This window comes from Tiliqua scincoides, chromosome 2, assembly GCF_035046505.1.
Source record: "Tiliqua scincoides isolate rTilSci1 chromosome 2, rTilSci1.hap2, whole genome shotgun sequence".
In the NCBI taxonomy this organism is placed as follows: domain Eukaryota; kingdom Metazoa; phylum Chordata; class Lepidosauria; order Squamata; family Scincidae; genus Tiliqua; species Tiliqua scincoides.
The window spans coordinates 80516845-80531736 of NC_089822.1; the positions used below are offsets into that span (position 1 = coordinate 80516845).

General features: G+C 44.3%; 1 protein-coding gene across 2 annotated transcripts in view; it reads left to right on the forward strand.

The window, feature by feature from the left end:
* The window catches only part of ADAMTSL1 (ADAMTS like 1), a 301635-nt gene that overhangs the window by 26912 nt on the left and 259831 nt on the right, over nucleotides 1-14892 (forward strand). For both annotated transcript variants that reach the window (XM_066614676.1, XM_066614678.1), the window contains exon 2: nucleotides 10681-10808. In XM_066614676.1, coding sequence (XP_066470773.1) covers nucleotides 10681-10808 — 128 coding nt within the window. The remainder of the gene's footprint in view (nucleotides 1-10680; nucleotides 10809-14892) is intronic.

Genomic DNA, 14892 nt, shown 5'->3' on the forward strand with positions numbered 1-14892 from the left:
CTATGTGCATCCGCCCGCGCCCCTTCAGGCTTCAGAATGGCCCTTATGGGCAAAAAAAAACAACTTCTAGTTTCCGTTAGGAAACCGGAAGTGTCATTTTAATGACTTCTAAGGCATTTTGAGGCCTGGGAGGCCTTCCCCAGGCCTCTGAATGCCTTAAAAGTCATTAAAACATCGCTAACAGAAACTGGAAGTTGATTTTTTTGCTCCAGAAAGGCAATTCTGAAGGCCACAGAGGCCACAGGTGGACGCATGTGGCCTCTGCAGGCTTCAGAAAGCCCTCTGGAGGTGAGCAGAGCACAGTTCCAGTTGCCTTGGGAGGGTTTAAAAGCGCCAAGATCGCCTTTAAACCCAGTTTTGATTATCTGCATTTTTTGGTATCCGTGGGGGGTCTAAGAATGGATCCCTTGTGGATGCTGAGGCACCACCTGTACTTCCTTAAATGAAATGGTTAACTGACTTAACACCATAGGATTGGAACCAAATACTTTGTTTGTGTGAGTTGAACTGGATGCACACACACACACACACACACACACACACAAAGATTTCTTTTGCAACATGATCCAATGTTGGAAATTCCCAGAGACCTTGTTAAAATCTTGGAGATGCCAGGCCAGTCCTGTAGGGTTGATAACTCCACCCTTGCATTGCATCACACACTCATCTAGAGGCTCCCAACCCTATGGAAGGGGGCATGTGCTGTTGCAGTTAGCAATGGATTTTGCAGCTAGGAGGGGATCAACAAAACTCTGCCATGCTTGAGTGGAAGTGTCTCCTGCTTACATGAGTAGATATTTGGATTCAAGCAGCAGCCTATTGGAAATACTCTGGAACTGCTTCTAACTCTCTTAAGGGTATTAGAACAAAAGGAGAGATTATGAGTCCTCCTTCCATATCTGATGGTCCTATTCTCTGTTGTTTGCTATGGTTTTGTCTTAAAGCCAGGAGCTAGCCAAGAGACATGGGGATAAATGTGTTACAATACATGAATACTGGTGAACGTCACTTAGCGATGGGCTGCATATGTGACAGCTGCTGCTCGTCCCTGTTCACCCCATCCAAGTCTCCAAAGCCCTCACCACCAGGGAGTTTTCTGAGCCCTGCAGAGGCAGCGCACGTGTATGCACTGCTCAGTTTGGTCAAAATCGGCAAAAAGATGCAACTTCCTGTTTCCTCGATGGAAACAGGAAGTGAGCTTTTTGCCTTCTAATGCATTTGGAGGCCTCCAAATGCCTTATAAGGTGAAAAAGTCACTTCCAGTTTCCATCGGGACACAAGCTGCCTCTGCAAGGCTATGAAAAGCTCCGCACGCGAGAGGAGCATAGCTCCCCTTGGCTTCGGAGGCTTTGCTTAACGTCTAACCTTGTTTGATGATGGGGGTGCGGGAATGCACCTCTGCCGTTAAGTGATGCAGGATTGTATATGACAGCAGCTGCAAGACAGAACAGGAACAGAGCTGACTACAGCATTTTAAGAGGAAACAAATCAAGCTCTGTGTTCACATTATCAGTGCAAAGGAAGTGATTTTGAAAATATATGCTCTAGTTTTCAGAAAAGTTCTGCTGCACCTTTAAGGGTGATGAGCAGCAGTCACAGGAATGCTGGCAGTATGTTATTTGAAAACATCAGGGAGCAACAGGTCAGTGGACAGTTCTGCACCTGACCCTCGCCACTCAATCCTTCCTTTAAAATGACAGAACTGCCTTTGGTGTGACTTCAGGAAATAAAACAACTTGAGGTTTTGGCGGACACAGTACCATTTCCAGTGAGTCTCATTTTCTGTGATTGATTTTCTACTGTGAAACAGTGAAATTGACAAATGGGAAGGAGAAGAAACAAAATCTGTCATCTATATTAAAATGTTGAATTTTGATTTTAGACATCTTCTGTTTTTAGGAATGTATGAATAGACCATTTCAGTTTAACCCAAAGAAGCATCATTGATTTCAATTGAAGATATCAACAACCCAGTCTTATACATGTTTATATGTTACACTGAATACATTAGGCTTACTCCCAGGTAATATAGGATTGCAGCCATAATCACTTATTTAGATCTCTTATTGAACTCAAGAGAGCTGGAACTTTACTGGATGCAGCTGGATGTAGCTGGATGCAGCGGAATTTACATTAAAATATTAGTTTAAATATTGTTACAATGTAAGCTAGGATTTTCCATTCCATTCTTGTTAGTCCATGGCCAAACTACACAAGTCATTGAATGTATCTTTAACTCCAATGTTAGTGCCAAGTTGCGGAGGGGCTGGGGTGAGGCCCTGGGGCAAAGCCATGCACTGGGCCTCCATGGTGCCTCCAACCCATCCATTAATGATGAATTGGTGCTACTGCCATGTGTCCTGATAGTTCAGAGGTTGGCCTGGCTAGGTGGACCTACTGGTGGGCATAAGATCTTGGCCAGTGCCTGACTTGGCTAACCTCTGATGCCTCTCAAATTAACCCTGATGGGTTTAGATTTTCTTTAGATTTTCTTGCTGGAGATGGGGGCAGCTGGATTAGAATTGCAGGATGTGGCCAGAGCTCCAAAAGGCAGCCTTGTGATTGGCCTGCCCTACGTGGTTCAAGTCTTCCAAACATTACCACGGTGGCTTGGGAATAGACCACAGGGAGGCAGCAGCTCCCATACCATTGCAATGATTTATAATGATGATCTTTAACTGGTTAAAGATCATCATAAATGATCTTTATGGAATTGGCTCTGAGTTTATTTTATTTATTTACAAATTTATACCACGCTTTATCTCCCTCTGCAACATTCAAATGCAATACAAAAAAAAAAAAAGAAAAGAAATATAAGCATAATAATATTTAAAAATTTATAGAAATATTTAAAAATTCCTAAAATCCTGAAATGGCCTAAAAAATTGCATGAAAAGCCACGGGCGATTAAAAAGCAGAACAAATCAGCAGCAGATAATTTAAAAAGCACCATAAAACTAATCAGCATTAAAAAAAACAAAAAACCTCTGAGTGTTGATATTAAAAAAAACAAACAAAAAGCCTCAAAAGGGTAAAAAGCTATGTTTTTAGTCACCACTGGAAAGCCTTTAAGGAGGGAGCAGTTCATAAACTAAGAGGGAAGGAATTCTACAAAGTTGGTGCCACTATGGAGAAGGCCCTACTTCTTGCTGCTGCCCCTCCCATCTCCATGGGTGGTGGCACTCATAAGATGACCAAAGAGGACAAGCCGGATTGTATGGAAGAAGGCGGCTCTCAAATACCCTGGTCCCAAGCCATATAGAGCTTTATAGGACAAAACCAGCACCTTGAATTGGACCTAGAAACGAATGGGCAGTCAGTGCAGCCACTGCAGCAGCGGCTGACAGAGTTGAGCCACCTACCTCCAGCAAGCACATGGGCCACTGCATTCTGCACCAAGTGTAGTTTCCAAACCAACCTTCAAGGGCAACCCCACATAAAGTGTGCTACAATAGTCTAATCTTGATGTCACTCTGACATGGATAACTGTGGCTAGGTCAGCACAATCCAAGTATGGCTGCAGCTGGCACACCAACTGAAGATGGGCAAAGGGTCCCCTGGCCACAGCTGCTACCAAGAGCGGCTGAAAAATCCAAGTGAACCCACAAGCTGCGGACCTTGCTCCAGAGAGAGCACAACCTCATATAAAGCAGGATAATACACTAGTACCTGCATCATGAATTTCTGAACCAGGAGAACTTCTGTCTTGTCCAGATTTAATCTCAGCTTGTTAGTCCTCATCTATGTCCCAACTGCCTCCAAGCAGCACTGTAAGGCCTCGACAGCCACCTTGGAATGTGCTGGAAAGGAGAGATAGAGTTGGGTGTCTTGAGCGTACTGATGGCACTTCATTTCAAATCCCTGGATGATGTCTCCCAGCGGTTTCATGTAGATGTTAAATAGCATGGAGGACAAAATGGAACCCTGTGGCACCCCATACCTCAAGGGCCAGGGTGTCAAACAGGTGTCCAGCAGCACCACCATCTGGGACCTATCCACAAAGAAGGAGAGAAACCACTGCAACACAGTGCCTCCAACCCCCCAACTCAACCAGTTGGCCCAGAAGGACACCATGGTTGATGGGCTTGAAAGCCACTGAAAGGTCCAGCAGGACCAACAGGGATGAACTTCCCCTGTCCATTCCCCGAGTTGCACAGTTGTCCTACCTTGAAGCAATTAATTAACATAATTTCCCCTTCTCATTTACCAGTTCTTTCCCTTCAGAAATAGTTCTGCCGAGCAGCATAGGTAACTGTCAGCATCAGTATTGCACATTATAAAAGTGGTGGGGTGGGGCAAAAGTACACATCAGTCTATATTAACACATTCCCTCAGTATTACTAATAAATAAACTCTTGGTTCTTTCATTCACAGTATAAACAACTGTCAACTGTAACGTTAAAGGCTCTCAGCAGTCACATTGGCAGGTCCTACTTGATAAAGAACTTTAAAGAGAGTGGGCCCCAGGCACAGTGCCCAGCTGCTGGGAGATGTTGAGAATTTGGGTTTGGGTCTGTGATAAGTTCAAAGACTTTTCTGAACAGATATATAACAAACTGTTCACAGTCCCAGCCTGCAGCCAACCTTTCCTGCACCCCCACCCCCTTGTGAATAACAGCATTCAACACTGAAGTATTTTGCTAGGCTTCAGATACCATGACAAAGGTTTTACACAGCTCTGTCAAGATAACATAGTGATTGCCGTGTTACACTTTCACTGCATCGTGAAATCATCACAGGTTGCAGCTCACAGGGAATCCAGTAACTTCTGAACTAGCAGCTGCTGGTTGTGTCTGGTGTTGCTCAACTTTCTTTAGAAGCACTTTTGATGTTTCTTCAGCCATCACGGTTATGCTTCCTTGGTCCAACTGAGGAAAATTTTTGCTTCTGTTTTGTCTACAGGGCTTTTCTTCCTGTATACTGAGCGCTTTTATTTGATAAGACAGATTGGATCACATGCATGACTCTTTTAGAAGCCCATAGGGACACTGCTCAGATACACGGAGAAAGTCTCTTCACAAAAATATGAGAAAAGCTGAGTAGGCCTAGGATCTACCCTGGAAGGGGGAAATTGTCTAGCTCCTCTGTACTTTCCGCCATTGTTTTTCCCCTCTCTCAGAACACAGAACCAACTTGGAGCTTCAGGCTTTCCTATAATTGGGGAGCAGCAGGACAAACAAAGAAGAAAGATTAAACAGAGAGAGGAAGAATAGCAACCTAAGGTATCGGCCTCTAGTGGTCTTGTTTCTGTAAGTATTCTGCAGGCATATGGATGGATGTTGCTTTTAAGATCTAGAGCAGAGGCCTTCAGCCTTTTTTGTGCCACAACCAAAGAAAGAGAGAGAGAGAGAGAGAGAGAGAGAGACTGGGGACCCACTGTCAGTCCCACCCCCTCTCCCATTACTACCAACCCCCTGCCCCTATTATGCCCAACCAGCACTGGAACAGCACTGTTCACTGTTAGAGAGAGCAGAAAAAGTTACCTTGAATCCTGTCACTAGTGAAAGCTATTTTAGCACAATTGCTAATACCTTTTTCATTCCCATAAGTTGCTGCAACCCCTTTGGGTTGAAGAACACTAATCTAGACCCACAAATTCTCCTTTGTCTCCAAAAATGCTGATGCCAGGCACTGAGAAAACAGCTTTTGGTATTCTTTTGTATTCTTAATTAAGTTTTTAAGTTTATCCATTGTTTATGTGTTATGTATAATAGCCACTGCCTAATAGTACCCTGGAAAGGAGAATACTCATAACGTTCCTTCCTTGGTTTTTTCTTTTTATGTGCTTGTCAAATCTGATGCCTAGTTTATCCTATTAGTAAACGGGACAGGTTGTATAGTATGTTGGTGCAACCTGGAAATAGGTGGTGGTGACATGATGAAATCACTGCCAACTGCTTGGGGGGGGGGCGATTTTGGGCCAGTTATACACAAGGACAATCCACCAGCAGAGATGCTCTGCTCAGCACACCAACCTTGCGAGCATCTGTTGAAGAGCAAGGTGCCGGCTGTATCAACAGGGAATTTGCTTACTGTCCTAGCACAAGGACCCCTAAGGTATGGGGCCCAATTGGCCCAATTGCCCTAAAGCATGTACCATATAAGGGCTAGAGCAGTGATTCTCAAACTTTTTAGAGGCCCTACAGGCTGCTGCCTAATTTGTAAATTCCAAGGGTTGTGGATATAATGGTGATTGGGGAGCGATGCTCCTCCTCTCCAAGTTGAAGCTTGTTTAACCCTTGATACACATATCCTACTCTGCCCTGTCAGTTTTGCGAACCACCAAAACTTGGGTCACAACCCACTGGTGGGCCCTGGACTGACATTTTGAGAACAAGCTGGGCTAGGGCAATACAGGTTGCCCCTCATTGTCTGTTGGGTTTCTGTACCTGGAATACCTGCAGATACTGAAATCTGCCAAAGTTTGAACACATGGACCCTTTGAACCCAACTGGTGCTGTCCTCTAGTCGGGTCCAGAGGCCCTTCTTGGGGGCTGAAAACCACAGCTTTCAGTTTTCAAAAACACAGTTTCTGGCCCTCAGAACGGCCTCTGGACCTGACTGTAGCACAGCTCTGGTTGGGTTCAGAGGGCTACAGGTCACTCACCCCCACAGGTTTGGAACCCGTGGATATTCAAAACAGTGGGTACTGAAACCACAGATAATGAAGGCCCACCTATACTTAGTTTCTTTATCCACAAAAAGCCAAAAGTGTACCCTCAAGAACAGATGATTGTCTACAATAGCTCCCTCTTCAGCTTACTGATTATTGATTTATTTTAAACATATTCGTCCTACCATTCAGCAAGTCTCTCTCAGGATGGCTAATAATCACATACAGTAGAACCTCTTTAAGTTGACCACCCAAGGGACTGGAGGAAATTGGTCAACATACTGAGGTGGTCAAAATACAGGGGGGAAAAAGGCATTTAAATATTATCATGTTTAGCTCCCAGGACAACAAATGCAAGGCCAAGTTATTATTTAGATTGGATTTTTAAAAAGTTTTATTGCGAATATCAATGAGAATTGATCCTCTTGTGATGCTTACTATTTATATCATCTATATCAAGAGACAGAGAATAAACAGCCCACAATAAGTGTTTAAAAAAAACCCTGTAAATTCATAAGCTTAAACAAAAATTATTAGTTAAAAAAAATACTTGGTTTCATAGCAGACGGGCAGACCAATGCTATTCCTTACCATTCCATAGCATGTAGCATGTTACATAGCCCAAACAGCTAAAAACAAAACACTTTTTTTACTTAGGCTGCCTGGCCTCCACTGGGTCTCCTCAGATTGACTAAATGCCAGAAGGTGTTTGATATGGTTCCTCACTAAAAAGCTGTTGAGAAAACTCCGCAGTCAGGGAATAAGAGGACAGGTCTTCTCATGGATTGGGAACTGGTTGAGGACCAGGAAACAGAGAGTGGGTGTCAATGGGCAATTGACAAAAGAAGTGGAGAGAGGTGGAAAGTGGAGTGCCTCAAGGATCTGTCCTGGGACTGGTGCTTTTCAACATCTTCATGAATGACCTGGAAACAGGGATAAGCAGGGAGGAGGACAAGTTTGTGGATGACACTAAACTTTTCTGAGTGGTGAAGACCAGAAGGGACTGTGAAGTGGTCCAGAAGGATCTCTCCAAACCGGAAGAACAGGCAGCAAAATAGCAGTTGTATTTCAATATAAGTGTAAAGTAATACACTGGTGATGGGAACCAAAGTGAAAGGACAGTGTCTTCACTATGCACAAGCAACCTCATGTCCCTCACAACTTGGTACATGTCCAGGTACAATCGGCAGCCGGCGCAGGTCTGTCAGCTATGTGCAGTGTGCCCACCTATAAAAACCCTTTCGCATACGCACTAGCGGGCATAGGGGAGGGATTGTTGCGTGGCTTCTTGCTTTTCAAGAGAGGTTGTTCTCCCATAGTGTATATAGAGAGGTCTGTCCATACTGTGAAAATTAGGTCAACTTAAGGAGGTGGTCATTATAGAGAGGTGGTCAGCTTTGGAGGTTCTACTGTAATTTAAAAATAGGAGAGTGATATAAAACAATAAGCAGCATGGTAAGCAAATGGAAACCACATTCAGTGGATGTATTAAAAGACTGTTTGTCTGGCTCTGGATTTTAAAAAAGGCATAAAAGTGGACACCAGGCAAGCCTCTCTGAGAGCATGTTCCACAGACAGCGAACCACTGCTGAGAAAGCCCTCCTACCAGACACCCCCCACCTAATTTCAGAAGGTTAATTTCAGAAGTTTCATTTAACTGAGTATGTGCAACTTCTTAGCTTGCTTATTTGAAGCAAAACTGACACATTTGAAGGTGAGGTATGGTTATAATTGATTGTTGGAGTAGAGATAAGTGAGAAGATGTGAGCAGGTTGCTCTCTAGGGGAAAAATGGAAGGTTGCCAATGAAGGACAATGAAACCTTCAAAATGATAGTTGGGTAGAAGCACACATTTCAGTCCATATCCAAGCATTTATGCTGCACTACCAGTGACTGAAAGAAGTAGAAGGAACAGATTAGAGATGAGAGAAGTGGCTTAATTTCACTTCAAACTTCTGGAAATGATCTGAATGCTCCCTTCCCTCCGGGGGGGGGGGATCGGATTGTTTACTAAGACAATTCAGTGTTTGGTAACAGCCTTTGGGCCCAAGCCATCCATGTTTCCAGCGCTGAAGCAGCCATGCCAATGGGGTGTGCACTGCACCCTGAAGACGGGAGGCAAAGAGGCCTCCTCAAGGTAAAGGAACATTTGTTCCCTTACATTGGGGCTGCATTGAGGCTGCATCACTGCAAGAAAGTTGGATGGGATTGGGCCATGACCTATCAGCTCCACCATCCCTCAAACATTCCTCAAGCACTGCACCTTGTATGTTCTCCCCCCTCCACACTCTGTTGTTGCTGCCACCCTTCCCACCACTTCCTCAAGTCCCTGGTAAATAAAGGTGGGGGGGGGGAGAAAGGGGAGACAATGTTGCATGTGTCCCAGCCGCCTGTCATCTTTGCTGCTGCTGTCAGATCCTGCTCCTTGCCCATGTGGTCAAAGAAGGTTGGAAAGAGCATGCTGGGAGTGAAAGACCACCTTCTGGAAGCCACTTGTGCTCCCAGAATGCTCACTCAGCCTATTTTGAAGGTACCTTTAAAACACATCAGGTAGCTTGATGATGTCATCTTTGTAAAGTTATAAATTTCCCAGCCCACAGAATGTGAGTGTTCTCACATTCTAGTCGCCTGAGTGTCCCATTTATTGGGAACTCAAAGATGAACACCCACTTGTTCAACTGTGAGTACAATGACTGGGAATTCTTTGCCATGTAAGTATCTTCATTTTGGGGCTATCTAGCTAGAATGTGATCATGTTTTGTTTTCTGTTGCTTTGTCCCTGCAGCTGTTACAGATTAAAGAACTTGTTTTTTCCCGTGTTGGGTTAGTGGACTAAGGGTGCAATCCTAACCCCTTATGTCAGTGCTTTCCAGCACTGACATAAGGGCAATGCAGCTCTGAGGTAAGGGAACAAACATTCTCTAACTTTGAGGAGGCCTCCGTGAGTGACACCCAACTGCAGGATGCAGCACATGTCCCATTGGCACTGCTATGTCAGTGCTGGAAAGCACTGACATAAGGGGTTAGGATTGCACCCTAAGTGAATTTGAATAAGTATCCATCTCAGTTTGCTGGGCATTAGTGGTTATTTACATACCTTTGGTGAGAACTTTTCTATATGCTTTCCAGCCAAGCTAAGGAATTTTTCAATGTCCTGCTTGTACTTTTACTGCTCACCATTCTTTTCTTATTTTGTTTGATCCCTTTTTGTTTAGACTTTCAGTAAACTAGTTACATTTGTCTGCCTTTGTCTGCCAGTCCATGCTCACAGCCAATTCAGTGGATTGTCATGTCTCTTTGCCCTACTATGGGCTTGATTTGTAGTATGAACCCCTGGGGTTCAGTGCTCTGCAGGGAGGGTTTTTCCCCCCAGATAGCCCTCTCTGCCTGGTCTCTGTAGTCTGGGATGGTGGTAGCAGACACAAACTACCAAGATTTTTCCCACATTCAGCTACTGGTCCAGTAAAGGGAAAGTGAGAAGCAAAAAGGATTGTGTGCATGCTAACCACTAAGCTCTACACCTGTTTTCTCCCAGATGTCCCTTTCCTTGATGCATAGCTTTAAGTATTTTTTTCTCTATATACCAGAACTTGACCTTAAAGCTAGGATCAGCTCTGATGCATTGTACTTCAGAACATAGTATTGAGCCTGTATAGGATGCATTGCCTTCACTGCTAAGTAGCTATGCAAGAGATATTAGAGCAGTGAGAGTCCAGCCCAATCTCTTTTCAGTAAGAAGGTGCAGCCCATAGTCTTCTTCGGTCTCCAACCATACCTCTCAACATACCAGTGCAACCACATCTGAACAAAATATTTCTGACTGGAAGTGTTTCAGACTGCTTGAGGTATAGGATAGAAATCAAATACATGGGGCAAAACATACAAACATTCTTGAATTATATTGATTCAGAATTCTGTTTTGTTCAAAAAAATTTCTAGGGTAGTACGTATTTTAAATTGGGGTGTATGTGAAGAGCTCTGAGAAAATAGATGAAATAGCAATGCTGGATACTGTAAAAATATTTTTGTTAGCACTAATTCCACCTTTTTCTTTCTTTCTCTTCAAGAGTTCTCGAACTGCTCGATCTGAGGAAGACCGAGATACCCACTGGGATGCTTGGGGCTCATGGAGCGAATGCTCTCGAACTTGTGGGGGAGGTGCCTCTTACTCCCTCAGACGCTGCCTGAGCAGCAAGTAAGTAGTTAATTGTATTTTGCATCAACAGTGCGCAAATGCAGCCTGCCAACCTCGTATCATAGCATAAAGAGCAGCGGGTGTCTTGAATTGTGCTTACTTTTTGAACTGAGAAGGGGGAAAGGTTGTGTTTGCTTCAGGCAACCATCCAGCAGGTTTGATGGCCCAACACACTGTTCTAAAATACATTTGTTGTAAAATGAATGCAGTGCAGCAAAAAGATTTCTTCATGGTTCTTACCTAAGTCTAACTAGTCTGCTGCCAGCTAATGAAAAATGAAACTTCTCATAGACTCTCTCATTCAGAGTGGTAATCCTTTTCACTCCCAAAATAGTGGACTAGAGATAAACCTTTGGATTTAGCACCCTAAATCATTTAGTCATGTGGGAGTTATAAAAGAGTTATAAAAGATCCACATTTCTCTTTCTTTTTATATATGTATACCCACATATCACACACACACAAATGTGTACAATAACATACTGAGCTGTGCAAATGAAAATGGCAACTACTTTTACTGGAGATTTCCTGTTGTTTACAAAAGAGATAAAAAATGAAAGGCAATATGATTTTTTTCAAAGCCTCTTGGGTTCTGAGATTCTTTTATGTTTTTGCATAGTAAAGCATCAGGCTAGAGGTATATCTTAGATATACCTTAGATCAGCTAGTCACGGAGCCCACCAGAGGACAGGTGACTCTGGATTTAATTTTGTGTGGTATGCAGGACCTGGTTAGAGATGTAAACGTTACTGAGCCATTGGGGAACAGTGATCATGCTGCGATCCGTTTTGACGTGCACGTTGGGGGAAGAATACCAGGCAAATCTCTAACAAAAACCCTTGACTTCCGACGGGCGGACTTCCCTCAAATGAGGAGGCTGGTTAGAAGGAGGTTGAAAGGGAGGGTAAAAAGAGTCCAATCTCTCCAGAGTGCATGGAGGCTGCTTAAAACAACAGTAATAGAGGCCCAGCAGAGGTGTATACCGCAAAGAAAGAAGGGTTCCACTAAATCCAGGAGGGTGCCCGCATGGCTAACAGCCAAGTTAGAGAGGCTGTGAAGGGCAAGGAAGCTTCCTTCCATAAATGGAAGTCTTGCCCTAATGAGGAGAATAAAAAGGAACATAAACTGTGGCAAAAGAAATGTAAGAAGGTGATAGGGGAGGCCAAGCGAGACTATGAGGAACGCATGGCCAGCAACATTAAGGGGAATAATAAAAGCTTCTTCAAATATGTTAGAAGCAGGAAACCCGCCAGAGAAGCGGTTGGCCCTCTGGATGGTGAGGGAGGGAAAGGGGAGATAAAAGGAGACTTAGAGATGGCAGAGAAATTAAATGAGTTCTTTGCATCTGTCTTCACAGCAGAAGACCTCGGGCAGATACCGCTGCCCGAACGGCCCCTCCTGACCGAGGAGTTAAGTCAGATAGAGGTTAAAAGAGAAGATGTTTCAGACCTCATTGATAAATTAAAGATCAATAAGTCACCGGGCCCTGATGGCATACACCCAAGGGTTATTAAGGAATTGAAGAATGAAGTTGCAGATCTCTTGACTAAGGTATGCAACTTGTCCCTCAAAACGGCCACGGTACCAGAAGATTGGAGGATAGCAAATGTCACGCCTATTTTTAAAAAGGGAAAGAGGGGGGACCCGGGAAACTATAGGCCGGACAGCCTAACTTCCATACCGGGTAAGATGGTGGAATGCCTCATCAAAGATAGGATCTCAAAACACATAGACGAACAGGCCTTGCTGAGGGAGAGTCAGCATGGCTTCTGTAAGGGTAAGTCTTGCCTCACCAACCTTATAGAATTCTTTGAAAAGGTCAACAGGCATGTGGATGCGGGAGAACCCGTGGACATTATATGTCTGGACTTTCAGAAGGCGTTTGACACGGTCCCTCACCAAAGGCTACTGAAAAAACTCCACAGTCAGGGAATTAGAGGACAGGTCCTCTCGTGGATTGAGAACTGGTTGGAGGCCAGGAAGCAGAGAGTGGGTGTCAATGGGCAATTTTCACAATGGAGAGAGGTGAAAAGCGGTGTGCCCCAAGGATCTGTCCTGGGACCGGTGCTTTTCAACCTCTTCATAAATGACCTGGAGACAGGGTTGAGCAGTGAAGTGGCTAAGTTTGCAGATGACACCAAACTTTTCCGAGTGGTAAAGACCAGAAGTGATTGTGAGGAGCTCCAGAAGGATCTCTCCAGACTGGCAGAATGGGCAGCAAAATGGCAGATGCGCTTCAATGTCAGTAAGTGTAAAGTCATGCACATTGGGGCAAAAAATCAAAACTTTAGATATAGGCTGATGGGTTCTGAGCTGTCTGTGACAGATCAGGAGAGAGATCTTGGGGTGCTGGTGGACAGGTCGATGAAAGTGTCGACCCAATGTGCGGCGGCAGTGAAGAAGGCCAATTCTATGGTTGGGATCATTAGGAAGGGTATTGAGAACAAAACGGCTAATATTATAATGCCGTTGTACAAATCTATGGTAAGGCCACACCTGGAGTATTGTGTCCAGTTCTGGTCGCCGCATCTCAAAAAAGACATAGTGGAAATGGAAAAGGTGCAAAAGAGAGCGACTAAGATGATTATGGGGCTGGGGCACCTTCCTTATGAGGAAAGGCTACGGCGTTTGGGCCTCTTCAGCCTAGAAAAGAGACGCTTGAGGGGGGACATGATTGAGACATACAAAATTATGCAGGGGATGGACAGAGTGGATAGGGAGATGCTCTTTACACTCTCACGTAATACCAGAACCAGGGGACATCCACTAAAATTGAGTGTTGGGCGGGTTAGGACAGACAAAAGAAAATATTTCTTTACTCAGCGCGTGGTCGGTCTGTGGAACTCCTTGCCACAGGATGTGGTGCTGGCATCTAGCCTAGACGCCTTTAAAAGGGGATTGGACGAGTTTCTGGAGGAAAAATCCATTATGGGGTACAAGCCATGATGTGTATGCGCAACCTCCTGATTTTAGGAATGGGTTAAGTCAGAATGCCAGATGTAGGGGAGAGCACCAGGATGAGGTCTCTTGTTATCTGGTGTGCTCCCTGGGGCATTTGGTGGGCCGCTGTGAGATACAGGAAGCTGGACTAGATGGGCCTATGGCCTGATCCAGTGGGGCTGTTCTTATGTTCTTATGTTCTTATCTGCCCCCCCCCATCACATCCATTTATTTTAAAAAAATTACTCCACTTAAACTAGCCATGTTGGACTCTTGAAGCAGCTTACACGAAAAAAAAATCCTTCTACAATGAAGACTGTTTTAAAATGATTTCAAAATCCATCTCACAAACACATAAATAACCCCTAAAACTAGTACGTCAAGCAAGGAGCAATTAATTAAAGCAACGTTTTCACCCCTCTGAAATTTGGAAGTCCTTCCTGAAGATGAAGGCCTTCCAATGCTTTATGAATCTCAGAATGAGGACAGGCAGGCAGGCTTCCCTTATGACAAAATTCCAGAGACAGAGAGCCATACCAGAACTGGCTATTGACCTTAAGGGAACTGTCCAGTCCACTGACAACGAAGCAAAATCTCCTTTATTAATCTCAAGATGTAAAGAGGAAGGTGCAGAATTTTGTTGCATTTCATTTATTTCCATGTATCTTTATTTTTTCTCCTTATCCCTTCGCTGCTCTTTTACAGTACCTATGCTAAAAGGAATAATGCACAGGAATAATGAGGAAGAAGAGAAATAAGGACCAACAAATGTGCCTTTGGAACTGGCAGGTTGGGGTATCTACTCACAAGTAAATTTACTTATGGTCTGGCATTCTATCCTTATTATTAGGTAGAGTCAGTATTATTGTGAACAAATACCCACGTTTGCAAAAATATTTTCCAAAAGTAATTTTCTCAGTGGTGGACCTAGAGGGGGCAAGTGGGGCAAATGCCCCAAGCGCAGACCTTCTGGGGGCGTGTCCGCCAGCATTGCCTCCTCCTGCTGCCTTTGTCTTTTTTTAAAAAAAAGGGAAAGAAGCTGGCAGCTTCGCCAGCTTTTCTCCCTAAAAAAAAAATCCTCCTGATGGGGGGGCACCAGACTGGGCCACCCCCTTTCACCTTCACCTTTGTAGGAGGGCACCCT